General features: G+C 41.4%; 1 protein-coding gene across 1 annotated transcript in view; it reads left to right on the top strand.

The window, feature by feature from the left end:
- The window catches only part of PYGL (glycogen phosphorylase L), a 43,004-nt gene that overhangs the window by 24,136 nt on the left and 2,599 nt on the right, over positions 1-16,269 (top strand). Inside the window, exons 8-19 of the mRNA XM_077909264.1 lie at positions 720-863; positions 1,095-1,187; positions 1,892-2,038; positions 2,375-2,538; positions 3,013-3,127; positions 3,868-3,969; positions 4,103-4,250; positions 4,375-4,433; positions 4,539-4,680; positions 6,119-6,326; positions 14,445-14,579; positions 15,644-15,710. Of these exons, the coding sequence (XP_077765390.1) occupies positions 720-863; positions 1,095-1,187; positions 1,892-2,038; positions 2,375-2,538; positions 3,013-3,127; positions 3,868-3,969; positions 4,103-4,250; positions 4,375-4,433; positions 4,539-4,680; positions 6,119-6,326; positions 14,445-14,579; positions 15,644-15,710 (1,524 nt within the window). The remainder of the gene's footprint in view (positions 1-719; positions 864-1,094; positions 1,188-1,891; positions 2,039-2,374; positions 2,539-3,012; positions 3,128-3,867; positions 3,970-4,102; positions 4,251-4,374; positions 4,434-4,538; positions 4,681-6,118; positions 6,327-14,444; positions 14,580-15,643; positions 15,711-16,269) is intronic.

The raw sequence follows: 16,269 nt of genomic DNA, 5'->3' as shown, positions 1-16,269 counted from the left end.
GCTCTTGCAGCTTCCTTCCTGGCAGAACTGATATCAGCTGCCTATGTTCTAGAATTGGTTGGGAGAAGAAGGCTGAGAGTCTCAACAATCCGGCACATAAACTTTTACTTTACTCCTTTCTCCCCATTTTCAGTAGAGTGGTACCCCTGCTTTCAACTCTACCTGCCTCCCTCCAGCCCAGAGAGCCCTGTGTTACCTTCTCCAGAGAATACACATTGGGCCTCTGCCTGAGTAGGAGAAGGAGATTGCTCAGCGGAGGGAACTGGGGATGAAGTCTGAGGTTCATCCTGCTTCTTAGGTGCACAACTAACCTTGTACCACATCTTCATCCCTACTTCTACAGGCACCCAGTGCTGCCAAGTCCTGAACCTGAGGGGCTTTGGCGCATACATTTATTTGCTTTTTTGGCTCTTCTCTTCTACCAGGTCAAGATTCAGCTCTCCTGGGTTTTCTTGAAAAACCTGAATTACCACTCACCCCTCAATTTTTTAGCTTTGAAAAGGTTGTTGCTGTTGTCTTGTCTCCCATTCCTTTTATCCGATATTTGTATGCCTTCTTAAAACCCCTTTACACTTCAGGAAAGAGCAAAGTCTAATGTCTGCGCTCTCCACTTGTCCTGTGAGCTTTAGTCGTAAAGTTCTCTGGGCAGGAGATCCCTGACATATTCTGGCCCCGCCTAACGGTGTGAGCCACTCTCACTCACTCTCTCTGGCTTGAAGTTTTTTGAAGGAAAGGAGCTAAGATTGAAGCAGGAGTACTTTGTGGTGGCGGCCACCTTGCAAGATGTCATCCGACGTTTCAAAGCCTCCAAGTTTGGCTCCACCGACAGTGCCAAAACCACATTTGATGCCTTTCCAGATCAGGCAAGTATTCGGTCTGTGAACAGGGGCAGAGACGATTTAGGGACCAGGACTTCCCATCAGATTTACTCCTCTTTTTCAGTGCTAAAGAAGTTGAGTAGGTGTGATAATGCTTAAAGTGCCTCACAGAAGGCGGGCATTTTGTTTGGTGCTTTGCGTGGACATTCATGAGGATAAGGGAGCCAGACCCTGGGCTATCCGTCACCTGCATGCTGATGCCTTTTCCCCATACAGGTTGCCATCCAGCTGAATGACACGCACCCCGCACTTGCCATCCCTGAGCTGATGAGGATTTTTGTGGATATTGAAAAGCTGCCCTGGTCCAAGGTCTGGAGAGTTTGGCTTCCTTTTCCTTTAATTAAATAGAATATCTGTGGTTCAGAGATTTTGCCAGAAGCTCCTTATACGATTTTCAAAATAAGTTACTGTTAAAAACTTCCAATGGTTAAATGTAAAGTCTGCCCTCGTGCTAACATTTCTGTGTCCTTACTGCTTTCCAGGGAGTAAAAGTAAGAAATAAATCAATACATTCTTAATGGGACGCAGCTCAGTAGCTCAGACTTACATTGTGATTACCATTTTTGTGTCTAAAAGGATTCTAAATTAAATTCTCCAACCTCAGAACACAGCTAATTGAAAGTGTCCCCAGCAGTTTGCAAATCGGTATTTTAAACATACTCTGTATTTCTCAGAACATTGCTTGTTTGTATTGCTCAGATTTTGCCTATTTAATAAGTGGCATGTTAGGATAGTAGAGAAGACTTACCAGTATGTTGTCTTCAATTTTATCAGACAGTTTCACAAATGGCTGCTTCCCTCCTCCCCTCCCCACCCCCACACAAAACATATTCCAAGTCTCTGGATCATTCAGAACTTGGCAGAATTGAGCATGTCTAACTGTGCAGATGAACTGTCCTGGTTACAGACTGGCAGGAGTTGAGGGAATGTTTGGTCTTGTGTGATGGGGTGTGCACCTGAGAGGCAGCCTTTCTGGCAGAGGGAAGCAGCTAACTCTTCTCCTTTTCCTTCAGGCATGGGAGATTACCCAGAAGACCTTTGCGTATACCAACCACACGGTGCTCCCAGAGGCCCTGGAGCGCTGGCCTGTAGAGCTGGTGGAGAAGTTGCTTCCTCGACATTTGCAAATCATTTATGAGATAAATCAGAAGCATTTAGATGTAAGTCATTTTTAAAGATTCACACCCCTTTTGAGAATGAGATCTTGAGATATTAAGGGTGGCTATCATGTTCCCTCTGATCAAACTGGAGGCCCAAACATCTGTCAGTTGTTGATACATCAAAAGTATTCAAGACTGATGGGGGGGCTCCATTAAAGACATTTTTTTGGAAACAGTAGAATAGAGAGTGACATTGCCACAGGGCAAACCCAGCCCCCTTCTACGAGAATGAAGTTTCATATTTGTTCCATCACAGAATTTTCTGAGGAAGTGACATTTTCTCAGTGTTGCTTTAAACCTGAGTGGCCAGCAAGGCCTTTCTCTTCCTTTGGCTAGAGAATTGCGGCCTTATTTCCTAAAGATGTCGACCGTCTGAGAAGGATGTCTCTGATAGAAGAGGACGGAGGCAAAAGGATCAACATGGCTCACCTCTGCATTGTGGGCTCCCATGCTGTGAATGGCGTGGCTAAAATTCACTCAGACATTGTGAAGAACCAAGTGTGAGTCTCCATTCCTATGGTTGTGAGTCGAACATTACTCCATGAATGCGCTCATGCTGGTAAATGCAGGTTTGCCTCTTGGGATGAAGAAAGGCCAGGTCAGAATGTGCAGAAGTATTTTCTTCTATTCAAAGTAACTTCTCTTCAGAAAGAAAATGCCTTCTTCTCTGAGCCATCCTAATTCTAGATTTAGGAGCAAAAAAAAAAAAAAAAACCTATTCTGCTGAAAAGTCTGGTGTGTATATATATCTATATATATATCAGGGCCAGGAAATCATATGGAGGTGATTTGCTTTGGATTTTTCTTATAATTATTTTGAATTGCAAATGGATTTCTATTTTAGAGTGAGAGCAGGAGCTGTTGCCAGCCCCTTACTCCACCTTTAATCTTTCTAAGCCTTCACTTGGCTTCGTGAATGTAACAGGAACCAGCTCTTTCAGACAGATTCAGTGATGTGTCTCTTCTGTCTCCAGATTCAAGGACTTCAGTGAGCTAGAACCAGACAAATTTCAGAATAAAACCAACGGGATCACTCCAAGGCGCTGGCTGTTACTCTGCAACCCAGGGCTTGCAGAGTTAATAGCAGAAGTAAGTGGAAAGTCAGGGGAGTCCTGAACACAATGCAAGAGGTGGTGTAATTTCCTTCTAATTCGTGAATCCAGACTGCAGCAGGCAGCTACATCAGCCCTCAGCAAGTGTCATGTCTGTGCTGTCCCCCAAGTCTCCATGCTCGATTTAGTTCTCCTCTGTAGCCATCTTGAAATTCTTAATTTTTAAACAAGGAGTCCACAAATTCTGTAGCTAGCAACAGTGCTCCTAGGACACATAGATGGAAGATGGTGAGCCTATTTAGTAAGCAAAGGTCATAAAAATAATTGGTAGAAATTTGGTTCCATGTTATCCCTTTTAGGTAGGTTTCCTGCCTTTTCTTTCTTTCTTTCTTTCTTTTTTTTTTTAATTCATGAGAGACACAGAGAGAGAGAGGCAGAGGGAGGGAGAAGCAGGCTGCATGCAGGGAGCTGGATGCGGGACTCGATCCTGGGATCAGGCCCTGAGCGAAAGGCAGACGTTCAACCGCTGCGCCACCCAGGCGTCCCCAGGTTTCCTGCTTTTAACACTTGCTGCTACTCACACTACATTTAAGATACTAGCAAAGTGTTCTTCCCACACAGCATTTCCAGCCTCTTCTGTGAGTATAGCCGTTGTGTGTGCTGTGCGGTAGGTCAGCTGTCCCGTAGCAGGCACCCGCCACAGACTTACAGAAACTGCTTGTGTGGGCTGGACTGTCATCCCTGATTAAAACCACCACCTCTTCTTTAAACTGAAAGAAAATCGGAGAAGACTACGTGAAGGATTTGAGCCAGCTGACCAAGCTACACAGTTTCCTGGGCGATGACGTCTTCCTCCGAGAAATCGCCAATGTGAAGCAGGTGGGGCTCCTCCCCGCGTGGTTTCTTTCTGCAGCGCTAGTTCCGAGGCTTTATCACGCCCCCGTTTTTAAAAACAGACCACCTGATGCTTCCGAGTCACACAGGGCTCTGGCATCACGCACTGTCTCAACAGGAGAACAAGCTGAAGTTTTCTCAGTTCCTGGAGAAGGAGTACAAAGTGAAGATCAACCCATCCTCCATGTTTGACGTGCATGTGAAGAGGATCCACGAGTACAAGCGGCAGCTCTTGAACTGCCTGCACGTGGTCACCATGTACAACCGTGAGTCAGTCCCGTGGCCCCCGCGCCCCCTGGAGGTGGAAGCAGCACTCTAGGCGGGGTCTCACCCCCGCCCCCACCAGCCGTCAGCTGTCCTCCATTCCATCCACTTCTGCATCTTTTTCAGGCATTAAGAAAGACCCTAGGAAGTTATTTGTGCCCAGAACGGTCATAATTGGTGGTAAAGTAAGCCGATTCTATTCCCTGGGGACGTGGGGGCCCTAATCTCTTGCCATTTCTTCACTTTACTGTGGCTGCATTCTGCTAGTGTGTTTGATGTTCTTCCCCAAGGCTGCCCCAGGGTATCACATGGCCAAAATGATCATAAAGCTGATCACTTCAGTGGCAGAGGTGGTGAACAATGACCCTGTGGTTGGAAGCAAGTTGAAAGTCATCTTCTTGGAGAACTACAGAGTGTCTCTGGCTGAAAAAGGTAGTATCCTCATCACACATCATGCCAGGCCAGGGCAAATTTTAGGGAAAAGTTACATGATATGGAAAAATGAGGTAGCTGGGTTCAGGGAGCTAGTAACTTAGGAAGGAAAGTGTCACTCTTGGGCAGAATAGGGCCCAGGCTAAAAGTCTTTAAGCTGATCCAGCTGACAATGAGATTGCTGTCCCCATGTCAGTATCACAGATTACATTTGCAAGTTCATTTTCCTACCAGCTAGCTAGTCAGAGCTCCCCTAAGTTCTGGCAAAGTGCAGACTGTGCTCTACAAAGGAAAAGAAAGGAAAGGTCTTCCATTCCCAGCTCCAGTCTTGCAACAGAACACCAATTCCCCAGCCCCCGATATACTTCTGGCCACTTCATGGAATGAAGAAGGGCTGTCATTTGTTCACGTGGCAACAGGGAATGAGGACAGATGTCAGGCTGCCAAGCATGAGGCTTAGATGTGCTTAGATGGGCACTGATCATGCATAGAGTTCCCACACGGGGACAGACTGGCAAAAAGCCAACATCTCTTTCTCTGCTGCTCTCTTCGCTTATTTGCATCATGTGCTTACAAAGCACCATCCACATGCAAATGCCAACTGTGCATTCACCCAAGTCCCAAATTGAAAACAGACCTTTCTCTTTTTTGAGATATTTTTGGGTCTTCTGATGTTACTATTTAAGACCGTATGCCTAAAGAGAAAAGAGCCAGGTTCCTACCGATGCAAATGAAGATATATCTAATCCACAAATAAGCCTTCAAAGCAGAACAGAGAATTGGTTCTGAACTTTGAAGTCAAAGAGGGAGAAAGGGGCCTTCTGGCAGCATTAATTTGTGTGTAAATTAGGCTGAAAGGTCAGAAGCTTGGTGTCTAGCCCCAGGCACACCTCACACCTCAGGTGCACTGGGCACATTTCCCTGCCATGAAAGTGGGAAAGATGGAAGGGTGAGAGATGGAAGGGTAGAAGGAATGCAGACAATCCAATTTCCTCAGATCATAAAGGAAGGATCAGAAGAAACTGAATTTTAAAAATCAAAAAGAGAAGTTTCAATATATTTTATAAAGTTATAAAGCAGAAGAAATAACAATAAAACCATAACAAAAGTTGGAAGAAGAGAAACATAGTGTCAACTTTTACAGCAGAAAGCAATAGGTGCTCTCTAGTTTACAGACCAAGAAAGTAGTATAAGCATATAATTAGTTAGCACTGTGGTTAGTTAACCACCCAGAGAGCACATCAAAAAATGGACAAAAGCAGTTGCCTGAGTCAAGGGGAAGAGTAAGATCCATCCTTCTATACCATATGACTGTTTGTCTTGATGTACATGGACTACTTTCATGATCCACACAGGCCAGCTAGATAAGTACTCGGATACAATACAAGCAGATCTAAAAGAGGCAGAATCACTGATTTTAATATGCCTTGCTTGCCAGTCATTCCAGCTACAGACCTGTCGGAGCAGATTTCCACGGCAGGCACTGAAGCCTCAGGAACAGGCAATATGAAATTCATGCTGAATGGGGCCTTGACCATCGGGACCATGGATGGGGCCAACGTGGAAATGGCAGAGGAAGCTGGGGAAGAGAACCTGTTCATCTTTGGCATGAGAGTAGATGATGTGGCCGCTTTGGACAAGAAAGGGTAAGAGAGCAGCTCCTCTTCATCAAGCAGGTGCCCTCCACCCCCAGGAGAATGCCTGCCCACCCAGGTATCCCACTGAGGCTGGGTCACATGAAATGTGGCCACAGAACATCTCCCCTGCGCCAGGGCAGCCTCCTCACAGCTTAGTTTGATTAAACCTAGCAAGTGAATGTGAAAGGAGTTTAGGCACAGGTACATGAAGCCTATGCCATTTGTTATCAGCCATTGTAGAGCCAGCCTTTGCGAGCTATCACTTCTCTGCATCTAGGATTGTGACTTGGATCCAAAGATGAACCAGTTGCTAGTTTGTTTTTGCCTATAACTTAAACCATCTAGTGTTCTTTTAAGATTTCAGAGAGATGGACTCAAATGTGATAGAGGATCGGTCTGGATGTACAGAAGCACCCATGAGTACTTGTTTCAGTTAATATCTAGATAAGTTTATTAATCTGAATTCAAACAAATAAGGAGCTCTACCCAAAGGAACTATGGGGATCAAAAAATTTGGAGGATGTTGAATATACTTCCTGGCTTTAGAAGTAAATTTCCACTAAGGAACAAATTTGGGGATTTGTGAGTCCAAAAAGCAACTGGTCCACTTAACATAATATCTGCTTAGGGCCATAAAATCCTTTTGAAATGAATTTTACTGTATTTTACCAGATTGGATTATTTTTATTATTTACTGTCCTTTGGGTCTTCAGTTAGAAGGAACTAATCAAATTTAGGGGGGAAATTTTTTCCAGATCTAGTCGAATATTATACTCCTGTTGAACTCTGATAATAATGGCTTCTGTAAATGCTAATTTTTCTGAGTGCATTTTTCACAGCTAATGTAGCATCTAGGGTATTGTTTTCTTCTGTTTGTGAATTCCAGTATAGTTAAGTTAGTGCTACATTAGTTTCAGGTGTACAATACAGTGTATCAGTGTATCAGATTACAGTGTTAATCAGAATTAAACAATTCTGTGTATCACCTGATACTCATCATGGCAAGTGCCCTCCTTAATCCCCACCACCTATTTAACCCATCCTCCTACCCAACTCCCCTCTGGTAACCATCAGTTTGTTCCCTACATAGTTAAGAGTCTGTTTTTGGTTTTTCTCTTTTTTTTCTTCATTCATTTGTTTTCTTTCAGTTTTACATATGAGTGAAATCATATAGTATTTGTCTTTCTCTGACTTATTTCACTTAGCATTATATTCTCTAGATCCATCCATATTACAAATGGCAAGATTTCATTCTTTTTATGGTTGAGTAATACTCCATTGTGTATATATTCTATTTGTTTATCCACTCATTTATCAGTGGACACTTAGGCTGCTTCCGTAATTTGACTATTGTAAATAATGCTGCAATTATTTGATGATGCTACATCAAAGGGATGTATGCCTTTGAATTTGGGTTTCCATATTCTTTTGGGTAAATACCCAGTAGTGGAATTACTGAATCATATAGTAGCTCTATTTTTTATTTTTGAGGAACCTCCATACTGTTTTCCACAGTGGCTGCACCAGTTTGCATTCTCACCAGCCATGCATGAGAGTTTCTCCACATCCTCGGTGACACTTGTTTCTTAGAATTTTTATTTTAGCCATTCTGACAGGTGCAAGATGATATCTTGTTGTGGTTTTGATTTGCATTTCCTTGATGAAGAGTGATGTTGAGTGTCTTTTCATGTGTCTGTTGGCCATCTGTATGTCTTCTTTGGAGAAATGTCTGTTAATGTCTTCATTCCATATTTAATTGGATTATTTGTCTTTTTGGTGTTCAGTTGTACAAGTCTTTATATATTTTCGATACTAACCCTTTCTCAGATAAGTCATTTGCAAAAATCTTCTCCTATCCAGTATAGGTTGTCTTATAATTTTATTGTTTTCTTTGCTGTACAAAAGCTTTTTATTTTGATGTAGTCCCAAGTTTATTTTTGCTTTTGTTTCCCTTGCTTCAGGAGACATAAATAAGAGAATGTTACTATGCCCCATGTCAGAGAAATTACTGCCTGTGCTCTCTTCTAGGACTTTTATGGTTTTGGATCTCACATTTAGGTCCTTAATCTGTTTTGAGTTTACTTTTGTGGAAGAAAGTGGTCCAGTTTCATTCTTTTGCTTGTAGCTGACCAGTATTCCCAACATTATTTGTTGAAGAGATTTTTTTTTCCCATTACATATTCTTGCATCCTTTGTCTAAGATGAATTGACCATATAATTTTGATCTATGTGTCTCTTTCTGTGCCAGTACCATATAGTGTTTTGATTACTACAGCTATGTAGTATATTTTGAAATCTGGAACTGTGATACCTCTTGTTTTGTTATTTTTTAAGATTGCTTTGGCTATTCAGAGTCTTTTCTGGTTTCACACAAATTTTAGGATTATTATTTTAGTTCCATGAAAAATGCTGTTGAGGGCAGCCTGGGTGGCCCAGCGGTTTAGCGCCGCCTCGGCCCAGGGCGTGATCCTGGAGACCCAGGATCGAGTCCCATGTCGGGCTCCCTGCATGGAGCCTGCTTCTCCTTCTGCCTGTGTCTGTGCCTCTCTCTCTCTGTCTCTCATGAATAAATAAATTTTAAAAAATAAAAAAAAGAAAGAAAAATTTTGTTGATATTTTGATAGGGATTGCATTGAATGTGTAGATTACTTGTGTAGTATGGACATTTTAACAGTATTTGTTCTTCAGACCCGTACCCATGGAATGTCTTTCTGTTTCTTGTGTCATCTTCAATTTCCTTCATCAGTGTTTTAGCTTTCAGAGTACAGATCTTTCACTCCTTGGTTAAGTTTATGTATTTTATTATTTTTGGTGCAATTGTAAATGGAATTTTTTTTTAATTTATTGTTCTGTTGCTTCATTATTAGTATAAAAATGAAAGAATTGTATATATTGATTTTTGTATCCTGTGCTCTTACTGAGTTTGTCAGTTCTAATAGGTTTTTGGTGGAATCTTTAGGGTTTTCTATATATAGTATCATGTCATCTGCAAATAGTGAAAGTTTTACTTCTTCCTTCCCAATTTGGATGCCTTTTATTTTTGTTGCTGTTGTTGTTGTGTGATTGCTGTGGCTGTGCTTTCCAGTGATGCTGAATAAAAGTAGTGAGAGCAGACATTCTTTTCTTCCTGACCTTAAGGGAAAAGCTCAGTTTTTCCCCATTAAGTATTATGTTAGCTATTGGTTTTTCATATATGGCTTCCATTATGTAGAAGCATGTTCTCTCTACACCTACTCTGTTGAGAGCTTTTATCATGAATGGATGGTGTTATTTATCAAATGATTTTTCTGCATCTATTGAAATGACCATCCGGTTCTTACCCTTTCTCTTCTTGTTTTGATATATCAGATTGATTGATTTGTGAATATTCAACCACCCTTGCTTGCATCTCAGGAATAAATCCCACTTGATTGTGGTGAATGGTTTTTTTGATGTAGTGTTGGACACACTTCGCCAATATTTTGTTGAGGATTTTTGCATCTGTGTTCATTAGAGATATTGGCCTGTAGTTCTTTTTTTATAGTGTCTTCATCAGGTTTGGTATCAGGGTAATGCTGGCCTCATAGAATGAATTTGGAAGGTTTTCTTCCTTTTCCATTTTTTGGAATGGTTTGAGAAGAATAGGTATTTTATTTTTTTTAATATTTTATTTATTTATTCATGAGAGAGACAGACTGAGAGAGAGAGGCAGAGACACAGGCAGAGGGAGAAGCAGGCTCCATGCAGGGAGCCCAATGTGGGACTCGATCCCGGGACTCCAGGATCACACCCTGGACCGAAGGCAGACGCTAAACGGCTGAGCCACCCAGGGATCCCCAAGAATAGGTATTTTAAATGTTTGGTAGAAATCACCTGTGAAGTTGTCTGGTCCTGGACTTTTGTTTATTGGGAGTCTTTTGATTACTGAGTCAGTTTCACTACTGATCTGTTGTACTTCTCTTATTTCTGATTTTGTTTATCTGAGTCATCTCTCTCTCTCTTAATGAGTCTGAATAAAGGTTTATCAATTTTGTTGTTTTCAAAGAACCAACTCCTGGTTTCATTGCTCTGTTTTATTGTTTTGTTTTGTTTTTTTAGTTTTTATATTATTTATTTCTGCTCTACTCTTGATTATATCCTTACTTCTACTGACTTGGGGTTTTGCTTGTTTTTCTTTTTCTAGCTCCTCTAGGTGTAAGGTTAGGTTCTTTATTTGAGATTTTTCTTGCTTCTTGAGATTGGCCTGTATTGCTTTAAACTTTCCTCTTAGAACAGCTTTTGCTTCATCCCAAAGATTTTATACCACTGTGTTTTCATTTTCATTTGCCTCCATGTATTTTTTAATTTTCTCTTTGATTTCTTGGTTGACCCATTCATTGTTTAGTAACATGTTATTTAAGTTCGTATATTTTTGCTCTTTCCAGATTTTTTTTTGTGGTTGATATCTAATTTCAAAGTGTTGTAGTTGGGAAAGATGCATGGTATGACTTTAATCTTTTTAACATGTGATCCATTCTAGAGAATGTTATGTGTCCATTTGAACAAAATGTGTATTCTGCTGTTATAGTAGGGAATGTTCTGAATATATCTGTTAGATCCAATCTGGTTCAATGTGTCATTCAAAGCCAGTTTCCTTATTGATTTTCTGTGTGTATGATCTATCCATTGATGTAAATGGGGGGGTTATAGTCCTATACTATGATTGGACTACTATTACTTTGTTAATAGCTGCTTTATGTATTTGGGAGCTCCCATGTTGAGTGCATAAATATTTACGATTATTTTATCTTTCAGTTGTTCCCATGATTATGTAGTCTGTCTCTTTTTACAGACTGTTTTAAAGTCTATTTTGTCCAATATCATTACTGCTACCCTGCCTTTCTTTTCATTTCCATTTATATAATGAACGTTTTTCCCCCTTTTTTCACTTTTAACCAGCATGTGTCTTTATGTCCAAAGCACACCCGTTGTAGGGAGCATAGAGCTAGGTCTTAGTTTTTTTTTGTTTTTTTGTTTTTTTTAAGATTTTATTTATTCATGAGAGACACAGAGAGGCAAAGACCTAGGCAGAGGGAGAAGTAAGCTCCTTGCAGAGAGCCCGATGTAGGACTCCATCCCCAGACTGGGGATCATGTCCTGAGCTGAAGGCAGAAGCTCAACTGCTGAGCTACCCAGGCATCCCTAGGTCTTGCTTTTTTATCCGTTCCATCAGCCTAGGTCTTTTGTTTTGAACAATTAGTCTATTTACATTCAAAGTAATTGTTGATAGGTATGTACATATTGCCATTTTGTTACTTGTTTTATGGCTGTTTTTACAATTTTCTAGTCCTTTCTTCTCCTATTCTCTCCTCTCATGGTTTTGTTGGCTTTCTTTAGTGTTATGTTGGGTTCCTTTTTCTTCTTAAATATCTATTACTGGTTTTTGATTTGTGATTAGCATTAGGTTTGTATACAACCTCTACATTTAGCAGTCTCTACTAAGTTGATGGTTGCTTAAGTTTGAACCCATTCTTTACTCCCCCCCCCCCCACACACACACACATACACATTTTAGGTATATAGTGTCATACTTTACATCTTTTGATTTTGTGGATCCCATGACTGATTTTTAACTTTTTTTTTTTTTTTTTTTTTATGATAGTCACAGAGAGAGAGAGGCAGAGACACAGGCAGAGGGAGAAGCAGGCTCCATGCACCGGGAGCCTGATGTGGGATTCGATCCCGGGTCTCCAGGATCGCGCCCTGGGCCAAAGGCAGGCGCCAAACCACTGCGCCACCCAGGGATCCCCCCCATGACTGATTTTTAAAAATATACTTATTATACTTATTTTTACTGCTTTTGTGCTTCCTCCTTTTCTTACTCCTAGTCTTTCCTTTCCACTCAATTCTTTTTAACATTTCTTGTAGGGTTGGTTTAGTAGTCATTAATCCCTTTAACTTTAGTTTGTCTGGAAAACTCTTCATCTCTCCTTCTATTATGAATGATATTCTTGGCTGCATTTTTTTTTTCTTTTAGCACTTTGAATATATCATGCCACTTTCTTCTGACCTGTATAGTTTCTGCTGAAAAATCAGCTCATAGCCTTAGGCATTTCCCTTGTATATAACTGTTTTCTTTTCTCTTGCTGCTTTTAAAATTCTCTCTTTATCACTACTTTTTGCCATTTTAATTACTATGTGTCTTGGGGTGGATCTCCTAGTATTGATTCCAAATCCTAGATCTAGATTTCTATTTCCTTCACCAGATTTGAGAAGTTTTCAGCTATTACTTCTTCAAATAAATTTTCCGCCCCCTTTTCTTTCTCTTCTTCTTCTGGGATCCCGTAATATCAGTGTTATTACACTTGTTGGTGTTGCTGAATTCCCTAAATCTATTTTTATTTTTTATTATTCTTTTTCTTTCTTTTTCAACATGATTGTTTTCCATTACTCTTCCTCCAGGTAGCTAATCCCTTCTGCTTCTTTATTCTACTATTTATTCCATCTAGTTTATTTTTAATTTCAGTTATTAAGTTCTTAATCTCTGGTTCTTTTTTATGTTTTCTCTTTATTAAGGGTCTCATTAAGGTCCTTGACTCTTTTTTCAACTCCCATGAGTATCTTAAGACTGTTACTTTAAAATCTCTATCAAGCATATTACTTATTTCCATTTTGCTTAGGTCTCTTGCTATGATTTTGTCCTGTTCTTTCATTTGGGACATTTCCTCTGTCCTTCACTTTGTCTAACTTTCTGTGTCTGTTTCTATGTGTTAGGAAAGTCGCTACATCTGTTCTTAAAAGCAGTGGCCTTATGAATAAGAGGTCCTGTAGTGCCCTCTAGTGGTGCATCAGCCTCTGTTCACCAGAACCTGGTGCTATGCATATTGCATGTGCCCTGCCTGCTATTGTAACTGAGCCATTTTTTCCTTCAGTCCAATTGTCTGCAATGGTTCTTTGCCTGTTGTGGCATGGTTTGGTCCTTGTGTCAGGTTGGGGCTGCCTTGGACTTGAGTGGAGTCAGACCAGGCATTTGCCAGAGCTGTAGTCACACCAAACTGCAGTGCGCTCTCCCTGTATCATCCCCTGAGCTTTCATTGGTGGGCAGGGCTTGCAATCAGACCAGCTGTCTGCCCCAGCCCACTGCTGGGGCTGCAATCTGATTGTTGTATATGGTTATCTTTCCCTCTCCCTGGGGACAGAATTCACTTTGATGCTGGCTCCTGTTGGGGCTGCTTGCAGGCTTGTGGCACCCCTTGTGGGCTCCAGCCAAGAGCATATTGTAAGGAGCAGGACCACAGGAGAACACAGAGGCAGGGTGGACAGTGCCAACAAGGTTTGCAAAGGTCTGCTGTGTAAAAGGACCTAGAACAGAGGGCTGACTGGTAGGGCATATCTGCAGGAGAACCAGGAGGCTGGGTGCACTGTTAGCAAGTTAGGTAGTGAGTGTTGGCATAGCACTTGTTCCCACAGGTGTCCATGCGGCTAGGCTAGGGATCAGGGAAAGGAAATAGTGCCCACCAGCTCCTTTATTCCTGGAGAAGTCTCCAAAAGATCCCTGTCCATTTAGCACATGCTCTGACATTAGTAAACAAATTTCCCTCTAGTATAGCCCAGGTGCTTTTTAAACTGCTGCTTCCATACTATATCTCCATGGGGCCCCCTTGCTGTGCAGGAACTTGGTTTCTTGTTGCTGTCCTTACTCTCCCAAAGCCAAGCCTGCTGATTTTTAAAACCCCAGGTGGTAAGCTCCGCTGATTGTAAAAATTCACAAAATTCAACCCCTCTTGTTTTTAGAGCAAAATCTTATGGGGATTTGTCCTTCCCATGTGGGCTCCCTAGTGTGAGAGTTTGTTTCTCTCCCCTTTCCATGCCCATGGCATCCTTCCCTCTTGAAGATAGTCCCATGGGTCGCTTTAGCTCCCAACCACATCTCTGTCCTTCCCATCCTCTTTGATGTGACTTCTCTATGTTTAGCTGTGAAGAGTTTGTTCTGTCAGTCTTCAGATCATTTTCTCAGCTATTTACACTGATGTGAGGGTTATCTAGCTGTATCTATGAGACAAGATGAGCTTAGAGTCCTCCTACTCTGCCATTTTCCCTGGAAGGTGCCTGTCTAGTGTATTGTTAACCACACACACTAACAGAACCTTTTTCTTATCACCCCCACAGGTATGACGCAAAAGAATATTATGAAGCACTTCCAGAGCTGAAGCTGGCCATTGATCAAATTGACAATGGCTTCTTCTCTCCCAAGCAGCCTGACCTCTTCAAAGATTTAATCAATATGCTATTTTATCATGACAGGTGAGTTCCCCCAAGAAGATGGTGCTATTTGAGCAATGAAAAGGGGTAAGAACATCTTAAACCAACTACAACACATCTGTATAACTAGCATAGATGTGTGATCTGAGAAGCTAACCTACATGTGGAAGGAAAAATTAGATATTCTAACTATGCTAGGAAGGTTAAGAACAAGACCCATAAATATGGTATTATTTTTCTCTTTCCACTGGTATACCCAGCTTTCAGATAAATCCACATGTTGACATTCTTACATGTGGGAAGAACCATATAAAGGTTGAGGGCTGGTTAAAATTCTTGTAAGTAGAAATTTAAGTTTGGTAAACCAGTCATGCCTGATGTTAAGCAAAAGAGAATTTGGGGGAGGGGGAGTGTGCCCCCTGGGTGGCTCAGTTAGTTAAGTATCTGACTCTTGGTTTTGGCTCAGATCGTGGTCTCAGGGTCATGACATCGAGCCCCACATCAGGCTCCATGCTCAGCATGGAGTCTGCTTGGGATTCTCTCTCTTTCCCTCTCTCTCTGCCTCCCACTCTGCCCCTCCTCCATCTCATGCCCATGTTCTCTCTCTCAAATAAATAAGTCTTTTAAAAAAAGAAGCAAGGGATGCTATTTGGATGGCTCAGCGGTTTGGCGCCTGCCTTCAGCCCCAGGATGTGATTCTGGAGTCCCGGGATCGAGTCCCGCATCGGGCTCCCTGCATGGAGCCTGCTTCTCCCTCTGTCTGTGTCTCTGCGTCTCTCATGAATAAATAAAATCTTAAAAAAAAATAATAAAAAAATAAGCAAAAGAGAATTTTGCTTTAATTTTTATTTATTTATGATAGTCACACAGAGAGAGAGAGAGAGGCAGAGACACAGGCAGAGGGAGAAGCAGGCTCCATGCACCAGGAGCCCGACGTGGGAATCGATCCAGGGTCTCCTGGATCAGGCCCTGGGCCAAAGGCAGGCGCCAAACCGCTGCACCACCCAGGGATCCCAGCAAAAGAGAATTTTAAGTGGAATCTTAGCACACATATTTTAATGAAGTTTTTGTTGTTTTGTTTTTTTCCTTCCAATTATAAAATACAGGTTTAAAGTCTTTGCAGACTATGAAGCCTATGTCAAGTGTCAAGAAAAAGTCAGCCAGCTGTACATGGTGAGTACACTGCTGAAACCTATAAAAGAAACCAGTTTACTTCGGTTAATTAAAACTTTTGTTTCTTTTTATTAAATCTAAATAACAGAGCCCCATTAATCCAAAAATAGAAATGAGGCAACTGTCTAGGATATTCATATCAAACTTGACTTTTCCCAAATTCAGACAGAGACTGGGATTTGACCTCTAAGTAGCATTTGTAAATTTTTTAATATCCAAGTTTAAAAAATCACAATTCAGTATTTATTGAGTGCCTACCCTGTAGCAGGCATGCCGTGGAAGCTAAGGCTATAAAGTAAAATTAAATATTCATTTTACTTACTCATTTATTTGACAGGCTTTGGGGAGTTCTCTGTGGGAGGCACCATGCTGGGGTCCTTCACCAAAAGCATACATCAGAATCACCAAAGCAGCTTCTCCAAAATACAGATGCCAGCCCCTCTCTGAGAGATTCTGGTGGTGGGGAGGATCACCATCATATTTGAAAACTTGCTAAGATAATTCTCAGGCTGAGCGTCAGTTAATTAGGATAAGGACTGACCCTATTCTATGAAAATTG

The sequence above is a fragment of the Canis aureus genome, chromosome 9, assembly GCF_053574225.1.
Source record: "Canis aureus isolate CA01 chromosome 9, VMU_Caureus_v.1.0, whole genome shotgun sequence".
In the NCBI taxonomy this organism is placed as follows: Eukaryota; Metazoa; Chordata; class Mammalia; order Carnivora; family Canidae; genus Canis; species Canis aureus.
Note: the sequence above shows the minus strand (reverse complement) of the source record. Positions and strands in the feature narration are given on the sequence as shown.